Source organism: Alosa alosa, chromosome 19, assembly GCF_017589495.1.
Source record: "Alosa alosa isolate M-15738 ecotype Scorff River chromosome 19, AALO_Geno_1.1, whole genome shotgun sequence".
NCBI classification, from domain to species: Eukaryota; Metazoa; Chordata; class Actinopteri; order Clupeiformes; family Clupeidae; genus Alosa; species Alosa alosa.
In genome coordinates, this window is record NC_063207.1 from 2,250,079 (window position 1) to 2,266,719 (window position 16,641).

At 42.4% G+C, this 16,641-nt stretch overlaps 1 protein-coding gene across 2 annotated transcripts in view; it reads left to right on the forward strand.

Moving 5' to 3' along the window:
• The window catches only part of zgc:152670 (uncharacterized protein LOC557059 homolog), a 32,547-nt gene extending 23,807 nt beyond the window's left edge, over positions 1 to 8,740 (forward strand). For both annotated transcript variants that reach the window (XM_048227944.1, XM_048227945.1), the window contains 8 exons: positions 2,257 to 2,433; positions 2,992 to 3,059; positions 4,468 to 4,567; positions 4,841 to 4,891; positions 4,980 to 5,030; positions 7,268 to 7,336; positions 7,923 to 8,019; positions 8,470 to 8,740. In XM_048227944.1, coding sequence (XP_048083901.1) covers positions 2,257 to 2,433; positions 2,992 to 3,059; positions 4,468 to 4,567; positions 4,841 to 4,891; positions 4,980 to 5,030; positions 7,268 to 7,336; positions 7,923 to 8,019; positions 8,470 to 8,540 — 684 coding nt within the window. In that variant the 3' untranslated portion in view covers positions 8,541 to 8,740. The remainder of the gene's footprint in view (positions 1 to 2,256; positions 2,434 to 2,991; positions 3,060 to 4,467; positions 4,568 to 4,840; positions 4,892 to 4,979; positions 5,031 to 7,267; positions 7,337 to 7,922; positions 8,020 to 8,469) is intronic.
• The last annotated feature ends 7,901 nt before the right edge of the window (positions 8,741 to 16,641 follow it).

The following is a 16,641-nucleotide window of genomic DNA, read 5'->3' on the forward strand; positions in this document are numbered from 1 at the left end:
CGTGAGCACCGAAACAGCTGAGCAGTACAAAGTAGAACGCAGAAGCGACAGACTGATTGTGCAAGTAGCCCATTAACATTATGGTAAATGAACACCCATAAGTATTTCTGACTAAAATATTGCAAAGCGATTTGGTTACTTTATTTGTCTTGCTTTTATCAGTTGTAACATAGTCAAAACGTTAAGAATGTCATATCAGAACATGAAATAAAAAACTAGCTGCCACACTTAGAAGCTAGCTATTCTAGCTAACGCTTATCGAAAGCTCATAGTGCTAGGGCTAATGTAACTCGTCAGTTTCTACGCTGCCCAGCTTTAATAAACTTACTTCTTACATGTCTTAAGTTAAAGAATTGAAAGAAATAGGAAATAAAAAAAAACTTTGAACGGTATTATCTGTTTACATTCAGATCTTGCCAAAGACTTTGCCTAAGTGCTATCTGCCATCCCCAGTTCAGAGTCTATGGTTTGCTATAGCAACCGCTGCTGTGCTTCATACACTGAGGAGATAAGCATGCAATTGTGGTTGAAATACTCCCGAAACACAAAAGAAAACAAACCAAAATATATCTATGCAAGAACATGGGATGTTGTTGTATTCCAAACAATAAGCCAACAGTCGTGGAAGGGCATTACTCACGGTTAAATATCACTATAATCTCCTAGCTGTGCGATATGTCCCATTACAACCCATTGATTTGATTCGTGTTCTTGCCGGGCCCACTAGGCTATTTTGCTGTGGCACGAACAAAACGTGACGTCACTTGCAGGGGTGAATAGCCCCAAATAGCAAACAGTGGATTAGCTAAGGGCCGTGAGCGAAACGCTTCCCAAATAGCATTTTTTTTAACCAGTAATATTGTTTAAAACAGCATCAAACCTTGTCAGTAGCTTGCTTAGGGTCCTTACACATAAAGTGAAGCACCAACAGCGTAGTTAGCGAACCCGGAGTTTATTACAGAAGACTAAAAGAACACTTACCAACTGTCCCCACCAGCTTCTCTTGAAGAAAAGTCCATATAAGGCATTACCTTCCGGCATATAGACGTCATGCTCCGTGTCAGACCTCCAGTCTTCTATGAAATTAACAGTCTTCAGTAATAACAGTCTTCTGTGACAGAGGTGATTCTAGACCTAGAGCTTTGCTGGGGCACAGGCCCCCAACTCCCAATACATAAAAAAAAACACTGGTAAAGATACAAGGATAGATTCATGAGTACAATATAATGAAATTTATTTGCACATCCTGGCAATACTGCAGTTCTTTGTAGCTTAAATAGCCTACTAAAGCCTTTATACTGACTCTGTGTAGATTATTATAGGCTACATTTGCAAATGCAGCAAACTTATTTAAGTTTGCCATTAAACCACTGATCAAATCACAGCACTGGCTATTACCAGCATAAATGTTAATGTTACCGTTAATGTGGGCAATTATCATACCTCCCTCATTCTCCTCATCTCTCCTCACTGTTCCTCTCCCTCTGCCTCTGTTCAGGAAGAATTTTCTTATGTCCATCTCTGAATAGTTTATCAGAAGGCTATGTTTAGTTTTACAGTAGGACAGCTTCACAAACAATATAGGCTACTTTTACTGGACTCTCTCTACATATACGTATAAATCATTATTAATTGTCCGCATGTGTGCATGCAGCCTACGCATGGTGTGAGTGTGTGTGTGAGGGAGAGAGCACAAGCTGGTAAACTGTTGCTAAATTTAGGCTACAATGACGCTAAGCATTGAAAAACAGATGCTAATTATGTGGGCAACATTCTCTAACAGCGATCAACTTGTCATTTTTTCTGTCAAACAAGTTGTGAATTTGTTGTAACATTAAAACAGGAGACGACTTACTCTGTGCTCAAAGTGATGTGACGAGCTCCAGCGGTTTCCACTGTGAAACACTCTGAAGAATCATGTGAACAATTTTCATTGGTTGTTGCTTTCAGTCTTACCCAGCTACAGAGGTGTTATTTCCTGATTGGCTATTATGGCCACTTTCTTTTTTTCCTGTTTTTTTTTATTGGCTGGTAAGTGACAGGCTCGAGTCATGACTAAAGCAGGCACAGAGATGCGCTCATGAATGCCATTTCCAGCGAGAGCAGCGCTCGAATTTAACTGGGGCACTGGAGACTTTTACTAAGGCACGTGCCCCAGTGAATAAGGTCTAGTGACGCCCCTGTTCTGTGAGCGATGTCAGCACAATATAATTTACTGTAAGGTCTCTGCTATTTCTCCCATTCTTTGCCCTGCAGACCCCCCACAGACAGAGGGCGCTGTTCTGCAGATACAGCACTGCAGGGGGGAACCCTCGCCTCATGTACGCCCCGGTGAAGGAGGAGGACGAGTGGGATCACCCAAGAATCGTCCGCTACCACGACTTCCTGTCTGAACAGGAAATGGACATGATAAAGATGATGGCCAGGCCTGAGGTAACCCCACCAGCTCAGACGGCTGAATGATTTACAGACAATCAGTTATCAAATTTATAAAATAAATACTCAGAAATGAAAGGTAAATGTTAATGAATTACAGTCTATTATATGCAGGGCTTTGAACCAGTTCAAGGAACGAAAACGAAAACCGGGAACTTTTTGTATTTTACAGGGAACAGGAACGAAACATATTTTTTATGTTCTGGAACAGGAACACTTATTTAAAAATAATGGTAACCGGTTAATACCGGTTTTATTTCGTTCCTCAAAGTTTTCGTTGCCTAAAAAAAAAAAATTATTTTTTTTTCTGCGCGCTACCATGACGGGCTGAGGTTCACTTCCTGTGTGACATCACATCAGACATTCGCTGACTGTATGGAGAGAGAGCGGTGGATTACAAAGTCTCCACTCCACATCTTAAATAAGGGGTAAATTACGATCCATCGTTAATTAAAAAACTGTTCGGAACGAACCGATTGGAAAAAAAAATCGGTTCAAAGCCCTGATTATATGTGTAGAATAAATATGAATACTATTCATTTTTTTGTATCTCAGCTTTCACGATCCGAAGTTGTTAATCTTGAAAAAAACGCATATGTTACGGAAAACCGTGTTTCTAAAAGGTGAGCTGGTCTTTCATTTTTTTTCTGAATGCTTCAACACTAAAGGTGATGATATATGGGGCAACTTTTTGAATAATGCTGCTGGGCAACCAGCCAACCACATAACCAGTTCCATGTGTTCTGATTGGATGATCATGAACATTCCTTTAGAAAGAAAATGGTGTTCAATATCAATGGGAACCTGCAAGAACCACAACACTTAGCAACACCGCCTAGCAACAACCAGGAACATCGCCTAGCAACATTGCTCAACATGTTGACTTGTGTATCATCAGCTTTACAGGAAAAAATTGCAAAAACAAATGTCAGATATTAGGCATGGAAATCACTGAGTCCTGTTGTACTGACTCCCATTCCCAAATATGTATGATCTTTTAGACTTTGTATTGGAGTGTTTATTTATTCTCTAATTGGTGGTGTTAGTGACACATGGTGTGACATGAGAGTTATTGTGTGTAAATGCATTTCATTTCACAAACAACCAAAACATAAATGTGATTTACCTGTTTTGGTTGGAACCTACTGTATAGGTTCACTGTTATAAATTACAGTGCAGATAGATAGATAGATAAATAGATAGATAGATAGATAGATAGATACTTTATTGATCCCCAAGGGGAAATTCAACACTTAGGTTTCTGACAAATATAACCACATTTCTTTACAGATTTTGCTATTATCGGTATATAGTTATGTTTTACACTCAGGACCAAAGACAACGCCATGTCACATCAACCACCCAAAAACGTGCATTGCACCTAGTTAATGCCAACATTGCATATGATGTGGTGGCTTTCTTTTTTTAGCACAAATGTTTTTGCATTATTCAACAGCATATTTGTTGTTTGAGTAGAGTTAGAAAATTGTAATTTATTGTACTGCACTGATGGCGTGTTATGTACATCCATAGTTTAAACATTTGGTTATCTCACTACAGCACTACAGTACATCTACAACAAAACGTGTATGCTTTTCATTTTACTGTTAGCGTGTAGTTGTTGCACAAATAGACATACTGTATGTAGTAGCTTTATATACCATGAGTGGACATATAAGTTGACATATAGGAGCATCATGTACCATGATGACCATAAAAACATGAGATAGGAGTTACCAAATGAATAGGCCCATAACACAATAAAAGCCATAAGTAATTGAGTGGGCAATAGTTCGGTTAGCATGGAGAAGATATTACCAGCAAGTAGCATACACAGATTTTAACCATACGAATAACAACAGTGCTGATGGCTAAAAAGGTTATTTATTTAGTAAAGTGAGGGAGGGTGGAAGGAAAAGATTTATTAAAAGTGTTAACTGATCAGAGGTCTGTCTGTGCCCGTCTCAGTGCAGCGTTAAATGATGTATAAAGACTTTTAACTGATCAGAGGTCTGTCTGTGCCCGTCTCAGTGCAGTGTTATATGATGTCATCGACCCGTCAGCCTCTCGCATCAGTCAAAGGATTGCTGACATCACCAGTTTGGACATGGGGACAGCGGAGAACCTCCAGGTGATACACTTTAATGTGTGTGTGTCTGTGTGTGTGTGTTTATGCCTCTGTGGGTTTTGTGTGATGGGCCTGTACATGCATGTGAGTGTGTGTGTGTGTGCGTGTGTGTGTGTTTATGTGTGCGCAAGTGCATGTATGGGCATGAGTGTGTGCATGTGTGTCTGTGTGTGAGAGAGTGTGTGTGTATGTGTGCGTTTTTTTGTGCGTGTGTGTGTGTGCATGTGTGTGTGTGTGTGTGTGTAACTGTAGTGATTTGTGTGTTTAATGTTTTAGGTCCTTAATTATGGAGTTGGGGGTCATTTTGGTCCCCACTATGATGCAGGAGTGAGTACAACATTCATTTGGCCATTTCATGGAATATTTCCACTAGAAACAATGTCATTTTCTAACCTTGATACTTTGTGCCTAAAAGGAAGGGATACGAGATGAAAGGGGTGACAGGATTGCTACTGTGTTGATCTATGTAAGTGTTTTTTTTATTAATATTCTCCTATTCAAATGATCCTCTTGACCAGTGGCACTGAATAATTAACTACAGGGGCAATTGACCAGTTGGACTGAATTACTACCTAGCAGTGGTCTGACACTCAGTTGGAACTGAAATCAACTACTAACCGCTAAAATGAATTAAGACAAAATGATACCCAACCCGCAATCCGACGCGCTTATTTACAAAATGGTTCATGTGGCCCAACATGCAGTGTATCCTTAAGGCGAGACACGGCAGGTGAAAACATCGTTTTTTCATGCACTGGTCAATTTCGAGATTTTGAGCTAGTATGTTACCTTAGCATGTATTCTATCACACTACTACAACAAAAAGCACGATTTAACATTTAGGTGTTTATTTCATTATATTGTGTCTACATATTTTCTCCCTAATTCAGCAAAAGTTAGCATTCTAACCTTGCATGCACTCAGCGACCGTGGTCCAAAACATAACATGTGTACTACCGTTGAAAGCTCTGTTTTTCCTGTATTATGTGATCCATATATGGTTCCTTTTGTATCAGTAACCAATCAAAAAGTTCCCAGGCTGAGAACGGATGCAGTGTAAAATGAGTTTCCTCACACTCTGAGCTCAAAACTCCACTTCAGAAGCAATGTCTTTCAAGGCTGTTTTCTCAAACCAAACTTTCTAGACTTATGCCTAACTATATGTCGAAGATTTCTACAGAGGGTTTGTTGATATATTATTCCTAGCCTGACTTACATGACATTTTATGCCTAAAAACATGGAAAAAAGCGATTTTTTTAGGGCTAGTGACATAATTTTCTGATTTACAGGATAACAAAAAGTAGATATTCATAAATCCAAATGTTTTCCCATCTAATATCTGAACACAATGAAAACATAATTTTGAACTTGGCTGTATCCAATGCTCAGGTTTCGTGTCTTAAAATGTATGCAAATTAGCTAACCCTAATTTGCATATGTAAACATTAAATTACAGCAAACTTGTAATAAATTTTTTTCTCATATTAATGTAAGTAATCAACTGGGGAAGTTTCATAGTGATATCTGCTTGTTAAAAATGTTACCCTATTCACCTGTAGTGTCTCGCCTTAATGAGCAATGTAAAAGCTTTACATATGCAGCGACAGAACCCTCCTTAACGCAGCAGTGCGTAGGCTACCATCAGACTACATGAACAGGGACAGAACCCTCCTTAACGCAGCGGTGCATCAGACTACATGAGCAGGGACAGAACCCTATTTAACACATCGGTGCATCAGATTACATGAGCAGTGACAGAACGCAGTTCAGCACCGTTTTGCTTTTTAAACTTTGTTCTTTTATAAATTGATGAGTATCATTAAGGTACATTTTTGAATGGCATAGCTCTGACATTCGACATAAATCTGACCAGTGGGCACAGTTCTAGGGGCTGTGTGTGTGTGTCTTGGCACAGTGCTAGGGGCTGGCAATGTTCATAAGATTTCTCCACATGACATTGCTTTCTCCAACTTATGTTATTCTTGCCGTACCTGTATATATCTTGTACCAAAATGCACCTTATTATTAAAGTGAAATGGTTGCTGGCATAAGTCAGCGGCGTTAGTCTCAGCACATTTTTGATGTATATTTTGATTTCTTGAATGGGAGTCAATGGGAGCCATAAATCTCAGACTAGTGGTGACCAAAGAATACTTTGCCGGATAGCGTGACACAGTTAGGCTGGCAGAGTTCTACAGGCAGCGTTTGTGTCGAGTCATGTTGGTCGTGCCTGTTTTATAGCTGTCATACTTTTAAATGGCTTCACAAGAAGTGCATAGCACATAATCAGCACTACTGTCATCCTCTTTAAGAACCTCTCCAAATACATCCCATATTTCGCTTTTCCCAGATGAGTGTCTTTATTATTTTAAATTCTCGCGTCTCCAACTTCTCACCTGTCTCCAACCTTATCCTTCTGTCACACAGGTAGTCTATGTGGCAAGATTGTGCTGCATGGATTGAAGTCATTTAGCCAATAATGTCGTTGACACCATTCAATTTCGAGCAACCCGCGTACCACTGCTACCTAGAAAGGCAATTAACCAGTGGGTCTGAATTACTATTGTGTGTGCGTGTGCGTGTGGAACTCATTAGCTGTTCTGAGTTGATGTTTACTATATATGTGTGTGCGTGTGCGTGTGTGTGTGTGTGTGTGTGTGTGTGTGTGTGTGTGTGCTTGTGTGCTGTGTGTGTGTGTCTAGCTGAGTGACGTGGAGGTGGGTGGAGCTACAGTGTTTCCTGAAGTTGGAGCTGCATTACAGCCAATTAAGGTAAAAAATCTCTACAAACACAGTATGTGTGCGTGTGTGTGTGACTTGACTGTCTTGCACCAGAAGGACCAATGGACTTAAAACAAGGTGCAGCTCAACCTGTATACTGTATGTCTGTGATAGTACCTTTCGTCTAATTATAATAATATACTGTTTCTGCAGGTCTAATAATAATAGATACCATTTCTGCATGTCTAATCATAACAATAATATATAATGTTTCTGCATGTCTAATAGCAACAATAATATATTCCGTTTTTGCATGTATAATAATAATAATATAGCATTTCTTCATGTCTAATAACAATAACACCGTATCTGTGTGACTGGTGGAAATAGCCACATAAGCTATTCTCACTAGTTGCAAATAGCCTGGAGGAAATAGCCGCATAAGCTATTCTCACTAGGTGCAAATAACATTGATGGCTATTGGGTGCAAACACCTGGGTGCAAATCTTATATGTTTGTATATGTGTGTCGATTAGATTCAACTTTATTTTAGTGTGTGTGAGTGCGTGCGTGCATACGCTGTGTGTGTATGTATGTGTGCGTGTATGTTTGTGTTTATATGTGTGTGTGTTTGCAGGGATCAGCTGTCATGTGGTTCAACCTGCTGCAGAATGGAGAGGTGGATGACCTCTCTCTGCACTCTGGCTGTCCCGTGTTCAAAGGCAATAAATGGGGTACGTTCAATATACAATGCTTTCAGGGGCAATAAATGGTACGTTCAACAACCAAATATTTTGTTTAATCTGTTTTCCCAGTCTTGAGGTGTGGGATTACATAATCTGTTTTCCCAGTTTTGAGATGTGAGATTATATAATCTGTTTTAGCCAGTTTTTGAGGTGAGATTATTTAATCTGTTTTGCCCGTTTTGAGGTCTGAGATTATATAATCTGCTTTGTCAGTCTAGAGGTGTGGGATTATATAATCTGCTTTGCCCGTTTTGAGGTGTGAGATTATATAATCTGTTTTGCCCGTTTTGAGGTGTGAGATTATATGATCTGTTTATCCAGTCGTGAGTTGTGGGATTATATAATCTGCTTTGCCCGTTTTGAGGTGTGAGATTATATGATCTGTTTATCTAGTCGTGAGGTGTGGGATTATATAATCTGCTTTGTTGTCTCCATCAGTCGCCAACAAATGGGTACGAGAACGAGGGCAAGAGTTCCGGAGGAGGTGCTCCTTAAACCCTTGGGAATGATACCATACACACAAGCAGGCACACACACACACACACCAGAGTTTCCGCTAGAAAAAAAATGGTGCCGATCAAAGTGACCGGCAGAAGTTTCGCTTTCCGGACATTTTGATGATATGCCTATTATCCCTACTACGCAGCATCCAGCACGAATGGGTTAAACCCTATGCTATAGACCTTTTATTATTTTCTTATTTCATCACACGTCAAAACACACACACACACACACACACACACACACACATATCTGACTTTCTCCAACTTTTGAACATCTCCATAGAACTTTTTATTTATTATTTTTGATTTCTCCTCCATCTACCCATGTCCTTGATTGCCTAGCCTTTCTGCCCCCCCCCCCCCCATCCCCCACACACACATTAACATCATCACTGTCATCACCTCACATACATACAGCACACTGCTTGCTACATACTTGCTGCACACTGCCCCCCCCCCTACATACACAGCACATTGTCTTCAGGATCTTCTCCAACACACATCCTCTACATACTTACAGCACACTGCCCCCACTGGCCACACGCACACTACACACACACACACACAGTCACTGCTACACACCCACACACACACACATCTTCATCACTCCCTCATACATCATACATACAGTACTTCATCAATAGTAAGTCATCATACACCAGTACTTGCTGTACATGCCCCCCCCCTACATACAGTCCCTTTTCACCATAAGCTTCTCCAACACACATCCCCAACATGTCGCACCTGTCCTCCCGCCCCCTCTCCCCTACATACACAGCACATTGTCTCATGAGGAAGCTTCTCCAACACACATATTGCACACTGCCCTCTCCCCACATACACAGCACACTATCACATCTCCCTGTCATCCCCCCAACACACACACACAAGACCCCTGGCAGTTGGGTTAGCCCCTTGAGCCGTGGATCTGCCCAAGGTTTCTTCCTTGGTAATGGAGTTTTTCCTTGCCCCTGTTGCTCTTGGGTGCTCCTTTGTTGGTGCCCCCAATTCCAATCCTCCCTCACCTTTCTTATGCAGCCCTTGCCCCCCCTTTGCACAAATAGGCTGACACCAGACATAATTTCACTGCATTTCTTACTTCCAGTAACTATATGCATGTGACAATAAACTTCCGAATGGGTTAAACCATATACACTACATCCTGACCATTGCTGAAGAGTGCATGGGTGTGATTGTACATATTTTTGTAATTGTTATTTCTGAACTGTAAAAATGTTAATTGAATTTAATTTAATTTAATACTCCACACGATTCCCCAGTTTGTGTTTTGTCTTAATCTGTGAGGAATAATAAAAAAGGCACTAAATCTGTGATTAACTAGATGTACCGCAGAAATAAGTCACGTTTGTCAAATTGTGTTCATTTCCTACTTTGTTCCTTTTTTGTGTGTTTGTAATTGAGTGTGTGCAGAGTTTGTGGTTGTTTTTGTGTATATGTGTGCTTCTGTGTGTGTTTATTGAGTGTGTGCGCCTGCATGTAAGCATGTTTGTGTATGTAGGTGTGTTTGTATGTGTGTGACGTGAGGGTGTGTGTGAGTTTATGTGTTTGTCGTGTGTGTGCATGTATGTACAGTATGTGTGTGTGCATGTGTAGTGTGCTATTCAACTACTTTACCAATAACCTAGCCCATCCACCTATCTCCTTCCTTCAAAATACTGTAGGGGACTAGTGAATCACTATCATTTAACAATGTTAACAAACAAACATCAAATGTAAAGTATATATATATATATATTTTTTTTTTTTTAACAGGAGTAAAAAGGGGTGGGGTGAGAAGGGTTAATGTAACAACAACATATTTCAGTTATATCACTTTTCTTGACACTCAAAGTGCTTCACAGGCAGAATCTCACTAAGCACCACCAATGTGTAGCACCCATCTGAGTGATGCACAATAGCCATTATGTGCCAGAATGTTCACCACACACTAGTTTCAGGTGGAGAGTGAAGGAGTGAATGAACCATTTACACACTTGGAGGATGATTACAAGGCCAAATTGAATAAACCAGGTTGGGAATTTAGCCAGCAAATCAGGGAACCACCTACCCTTTGCGATTAGAGTCATGGGATCTTTAACAACCATGTTGAGTCAGGACCTCAATTTAACATTCATGCAAAGGAAAACATCTCCTGCAGTACAGTGTCCCTGTCACTGCAACAAGGCATTGGGATTTGATATTTGTTTGGTGGCTTTTCACAGAAAACTGTGTCCGCCCTACCCTCCTTTGGGGGGTCCAGTCCGGCGGGAGGGCGACGGATCAAAACGAAAAACAAGGGTTCCGTATCATCCTTGTGGGGCTACATGCCCACCAAGTGTCGTGCCCCCCGATCTTTCAGTGTCCCGGGAATCCTTGATGGAAAAAAAAAACGGGAGAAAAAACTAAACCTTCGCTGCGCGGCGGTCATAATAATAAAGAAGGCACTGAAAGGTGTTCTGGTCCCTATCACAGTTACACCAACACCACCTCCACATGTTCAGTACATGTACACTTCCACCATATCAAAAGTCAAAGTCTGCTTTATTGTCAATTTCTTCACGTCAAGACATACAAAGAGATCGAAATTACGTTTCCCACTATCCCACGGTGGAGACAAGACATATTTTACCAATTAAGTGCACAGACAAACATAACATTCAGGTAAACAATATAAAAAGTAAATAAGAAGGCACATACAATGAAGAAATAAAAGCAGCAAAATTTGGGTTGAAATTGTGCAATTGTGCATACAGTAGACAGTCAATATAATAGTGCAAAAGTCAGGCCAATAAATGGCTGAGGTAGTTCTGTTTGACCTAAGTAAGCAAGTGGCATAGTGGTGCAAGTTATGTAAGAGCAGCACAAGTGTTTTCAGAAGTGTTTTCAGGACAACAGGACAACAACAACAAGTTGCAAAGTGTACAAGTGGAGTAGTGCAAGTGCAGTAGTGCAAGCCATTGTGGGTCCAGGATGTTATGTAGCTGAGGGGGGAGAGAGTTCAGCATCCTAACAGCCTGGTGTATGAAGCTGTTGGTGTCTGGTGGTGCGGGAGCGCAGGCTTCTGTACCTCTTCCCAGAGGGCAGTAGATCAAACAAATTGTGAGCAGGGTGACTTGCATCACTCACAATTGTGGTCGCCTTGCAGGTGAGGTGGGAGGTGTAAATGTCTTTCAGGGAGGGGAGTGAAGCACCAATAATCCTTCCAGCTGTGTTCACTATGCGCTGCAGGGCTTTCCTGTTGTATTCAGTGCAGCTTCCGCCCCACACAGCGATACAGCTGGAGAGGATGCTCTCAATGGTGCCTCGGTAGAATGTGGTCATGATGGCTGGTGGAGCACTTGCTCGCCTGAGTTTCCGCAGGAAGTAGAGGCGGCACTGAGCTTTCTTCGCCAGTGATGCAGTGTTGGTGGTCCAGGAGAGGTCTTCACTGATGTGCACCCCCAGGAATTTGGTGCTGCTCACTCTCTCCACCACAGCACCGGCCAATGGTCAGTGGCAGGTGTTGGGTGTGACCTCTCCGGAAGTCAACAACAATCTCCTTGGTCTTGCTGACGTTCAGCAGGAGGTTGTTGTCCCTGCACCACGTGGTCAGAAGGTTGACATCCAACCTGTATTGAGTCTCTTCGCCCTTGGTGATGAGACCCACCAGAGTTGTGTCGCCAGCAAATTTCACTATGTGATTGTTGCTGTAGGTTGCAGTGCAGTCATGCGTCAGCAGGGTGAAGAGTTAACGGACTGAGCACGCGGCAGGGGGGGCCCCGTGCTCAGTGTGATGCTGCTTGAGATATTGTTGCCAACACGTACTACTTGAGGCCTCTGACAGAGGAAGTCCAGTAGCCAGTTACAGAGGTAGGTACTGAGTCCCAGTTTGTCAAGTTTGCAGATGAGTTGTTGTGGTATTATGGTGTTGAATGCAGAACTGAAGTCTATAAACAGCAACCTCACATATGAGTCTCTTTTCCAGGTGGGTGAGGGCTGGGTGGAGGGCAGAGCAGATTGCATCCTCTGTGGACCGCTTTGGCTCGGTATGCAAACTGGAAGGGGTCCAGGGTGGGGGGGAGAATGGATTTGATGTGTGACATGACAAGCCAAAAAGCACTTAATGATGATGGGTGTCAGTGCCACGGGCGGTAATCATTGAAGCAGGATGGAGCAGTTTTCTTCTGCACAGGTATGATGGTGGCAGCTTTGAAACATGATGGGACTTGCTGTCGGCAGAGAGGCACAGGAGCTGCTCGTGTGGAGGGGGAGGGGTCTTCTGTGGGCAAGTGCTGTTTTGTGCTTCAAAGCGAGCAAAGAAGCAGTTGAGATTGTTGAGCAGAGGGATGTTGCTCTCACAGCTCTGTGGCTGGGCTTGTAGTCCCGTGATGGCCTGAATGCCCCCCGCCATAGGCTTTGTGCTCCTGTGTCTTTGAAGTGGGTGGTAATCTTGTGAGTGTATTCCTTTTTTGCTTCCTTTGATGCCACGGGACAGGTTGGCTCTCGCTGTTCTCATGCCAGCTTCATCCCCAGCTCTGTAGGCTTTGTCTCTGGTGAGCAGTGTTTGCATACTACTACAGTGTGCCGCACCATTCGCCACGGATGTAAACACAGATTCCTCCTCCCTCGCGATTTTCCTCCCTTTACAATGGCCCTGTCTGCTCGATAGCATGCTAGCTGCTCCAGTTGTACAGCAGAGTCCGAATGTTGTCATTTAACCAAGTCTCAGTGAAGACGAAAGCACACAGCATTTACTCACTGTCCGGTTCGCTGATCTCAGCAGTCGTATGTGATCCATTTTGTTGTCCAGTGATCGCACATTTGCCAGGAGAATGGACGGTATGGCTGGGCGAAGTTACGTTGGCCGCTAGCCTGGCCCGACGCCTCAGTTTGCCTCCCTTTCTGCTTCCTCGCACACCGCCCGGACGCTTTTCGGGAGGAGAGCAGGCATAGTCCGGTGTTGTTGCAGGTCGGAGGAGTCCGAGTTCCTTTAGCGTCTCTGTTGCGAAGTCCAGAACGCTGCAAAACTTGCTTTTGCAGATGTCCAGTAGAAACTGCCTGCTGTACTTGTAGTACGATGTAGTAAGACGAGAGACTAACACGTAAAACTTTCGACAAACACTTTTAAACGAACAAAACACCGTTCGGTTGGGACAGAGAGAGGTTGCTGCGTGTGCACGCGCCGCCATCTTGGATACCCTACCCTGGATCAGTAGCTAATATGAGTGAGCTGCATTGTTTTCATGCACAATGAAACCAATCACTAGCCTGGCTAAACCAATCACTAGCCTGGCTAAACCAATCACTAGCCTGGCTAGCGCCAGACCTCCTCTCAATCACCGCTTCCTCCAGCATTCATTAAAGGAAAATTCCGGTATTTAGCACTTTGAGTCCCTTTTCTTGTTTGTTTTGGATGAACTAGAGTGGTGGACACCGAAATTTTGACGATTGGTCCTGTCTCGACTTTTCTGACTCGTTTTGAATCGCCTTTGACTGCTCAGAGTGGCTGCCAACAGGCATACTGTAGGCTACTCAAACATGTCCTAAAACAACCCTTAACGTTCGTTTTTCAAAACTGTGCAACTCACAGAGTGAGAAAAGGGACTCAAAGTGCTAAATACTGGAATTTTCCTTTAAAGGCCGTGTTGCAGGGTTCATTTTCCAACGAATTTGCACAATTTGCTTGTTGGTAATAAACATTTAAACTGTTATCCATTGTATTTGATGTTGTTGGGTATCACAAAACGGAATATAATACGAAAAAGCAGGTAATATTTCACAAACAACGTTTGAAGTGATTCTCCTTTCCCCCACAATGCATTGCATTACGTCACCTTGGGGAGGCTACAGACCAAAGCCCACCTTGAGACCCTTGAGAGTAACGAGAGAGGAGTAAAGAGAGACGAGTAAGGGATTGTTCAGCAGTAGATAGCGCAGATTATAGATAAATAGATAGGCTATAGATAGCCTAGATATGTATATAGACAGGTAGATAGATAGCTAGATAGATCATGTCATATGCTGGTCACAGGGGGAGCTCCTCGACCAGCAGCCAAAATGCACTCGCTTCCCTAGTTACTGCAGCTCTCCACCACAGTTTCCATCGGGACGGCACAGCCCACACAAGCACCTGCAAAACTGCGACTTGCCCATATTATCTCCCTCTTTGGTAAGCCGTACCCTGACGATGTCAATGGCAATCAATCACGAGCAGTAGTTATCGAAAATATTCATGCTGAAGACACGACCAGCCTAATCGGGCGGGCGCTAGAAGCTAAGTTTGCAACAACAGGGTGGCTCACAGGTGGGACTGGAAAGTTAGCCCATAGCTAGCTATCATGATGCCTTATATTCTGATCTTCTGACTAAGTTTGCCCGGTAGCCTACTTATCTGAACTAACGACATGATCACTATGACTAGATATAAAGAAAATATATAGATATAAACTGCAGAAAACATCTCATACACATTTCATACTCATATTCAACAGTTAACTTCCAGTTCAAATCCCATCAACGATGAAAATAGGCTGTATTTAGATAGTGTGATACCATGAGAGGCTACACGGTTCTCAGCCGGACAGTTCAAGCAGTGCAAGGACACAGTGTTGGAATACAATGAAGGTTTTTAATACAGTTCTTAACAGAAAAGGTATGTCAAAAGGGTAACTAAGGATAAGGTTGGTCTTAAACAATTAAACAATGTCTCTTCAACGGTGAAATAATAATCCCGATTCCCTCGGGTAAGTGTCCTCTTGAAAACAGTCTTTAGCCTTACTTTTAGTTAGCGCTGCAGCCCGTGGCCAATCCAGCGGTAAGTATTCCCGTCTTCAGGTAAGTATTCCAATGTTCAGGTAATCCACATTGACGGTCTGTACCTCCAGGGAGAACACAACTTGGAGCTTGTCTCCCAAACCCCACTCTGCCACCAACCACAGCCATCTCAGGGGAATGTAGCGCCCCTCCAGGACGCAGCTCCTCGTCACATCACAATAGATAGATAGATAGATAGATACTTTATTGAAACCAAAGGGGAAATTCAAGTTCCCAGTAGCTTAAGACACCACAAACACAACAACATAAACAGGATGATAAAAAAAAAAAAATCCACATGACTGAAAAGAACAGTGAAAGATACTAAAACAAGGATCCACATGGATGTATAAGAATCAGGGCTTGAAAACGAAATAATTTTTCAAACGTTCCGTTCCGAACGGTTCAGGTAGGCCTATGTTTAACGCTGTTCTTGCATGCTCCGCCACCAACATATCGGTCCTGAACCGGTTCGAACGCAAAATATCGCTCGCTCTTAAAGTTCCGCAGTGTTTGGCGGGCCTATCAAGTCTATTTTTGTGGACTTTACCTTAGAATAGACATACTCATTATTTCCCTTTGATTTAGCCTATACCGTAGCTATGCCCAAAAATAATAAATCACAGGCGGCATCCAAAAATATTCAGATGGGCTATCCATCCCATAGCCTACATACTTACTGTAGGCCTAACCTATGCCTATAAATAATTTCTTATCAAAATATTTCTGGATACGCGCTAAACTCCTTACCTGGTTGTAGCCTAAGTTTTATCCATATGGAGATCTTCAAAGGCTTGGCGCTTATAATTCCAACCCTGTTTATAAACGAACCTGTCTGTTGCTGACAAGGCCTATCTCAAATTTCCGCTTAACTCTTCTACATAGAATAGGCTATAATTAGCAAAACATTTCAAATGAAATGACTTTAAAACGACAAGGCGCGGACAGGCAAAATAGGCTATTACGCATAGGCTACAAGCAATTTCCAAATCAGTTTCAGTAGCCTATGCTAATGAGCTGGCCTAAGATCCGAAGTGGCAGACGGATAGGTTACATTACAACAGCAAGACAAAATATACACATTTGGACCAAAGGTCCATTTATTCAGTTTTTTTTTTTTCAAACTGCAGAAATCAAATTATTAGGCTGTTCGCCTACAGTAGTTGGCTACATAGCGGCTTGTTAGCTCACATTAACAGTGTAGATAATGGGCAGAGAATGTCTAATAAGGGGAGAACTGCCACTCTCGGAAAACTTCCGGTTTCTGAACTGGTTGCAGTTCCTTCTGTGGTTCCACATGAGGGCGTCCCACGAA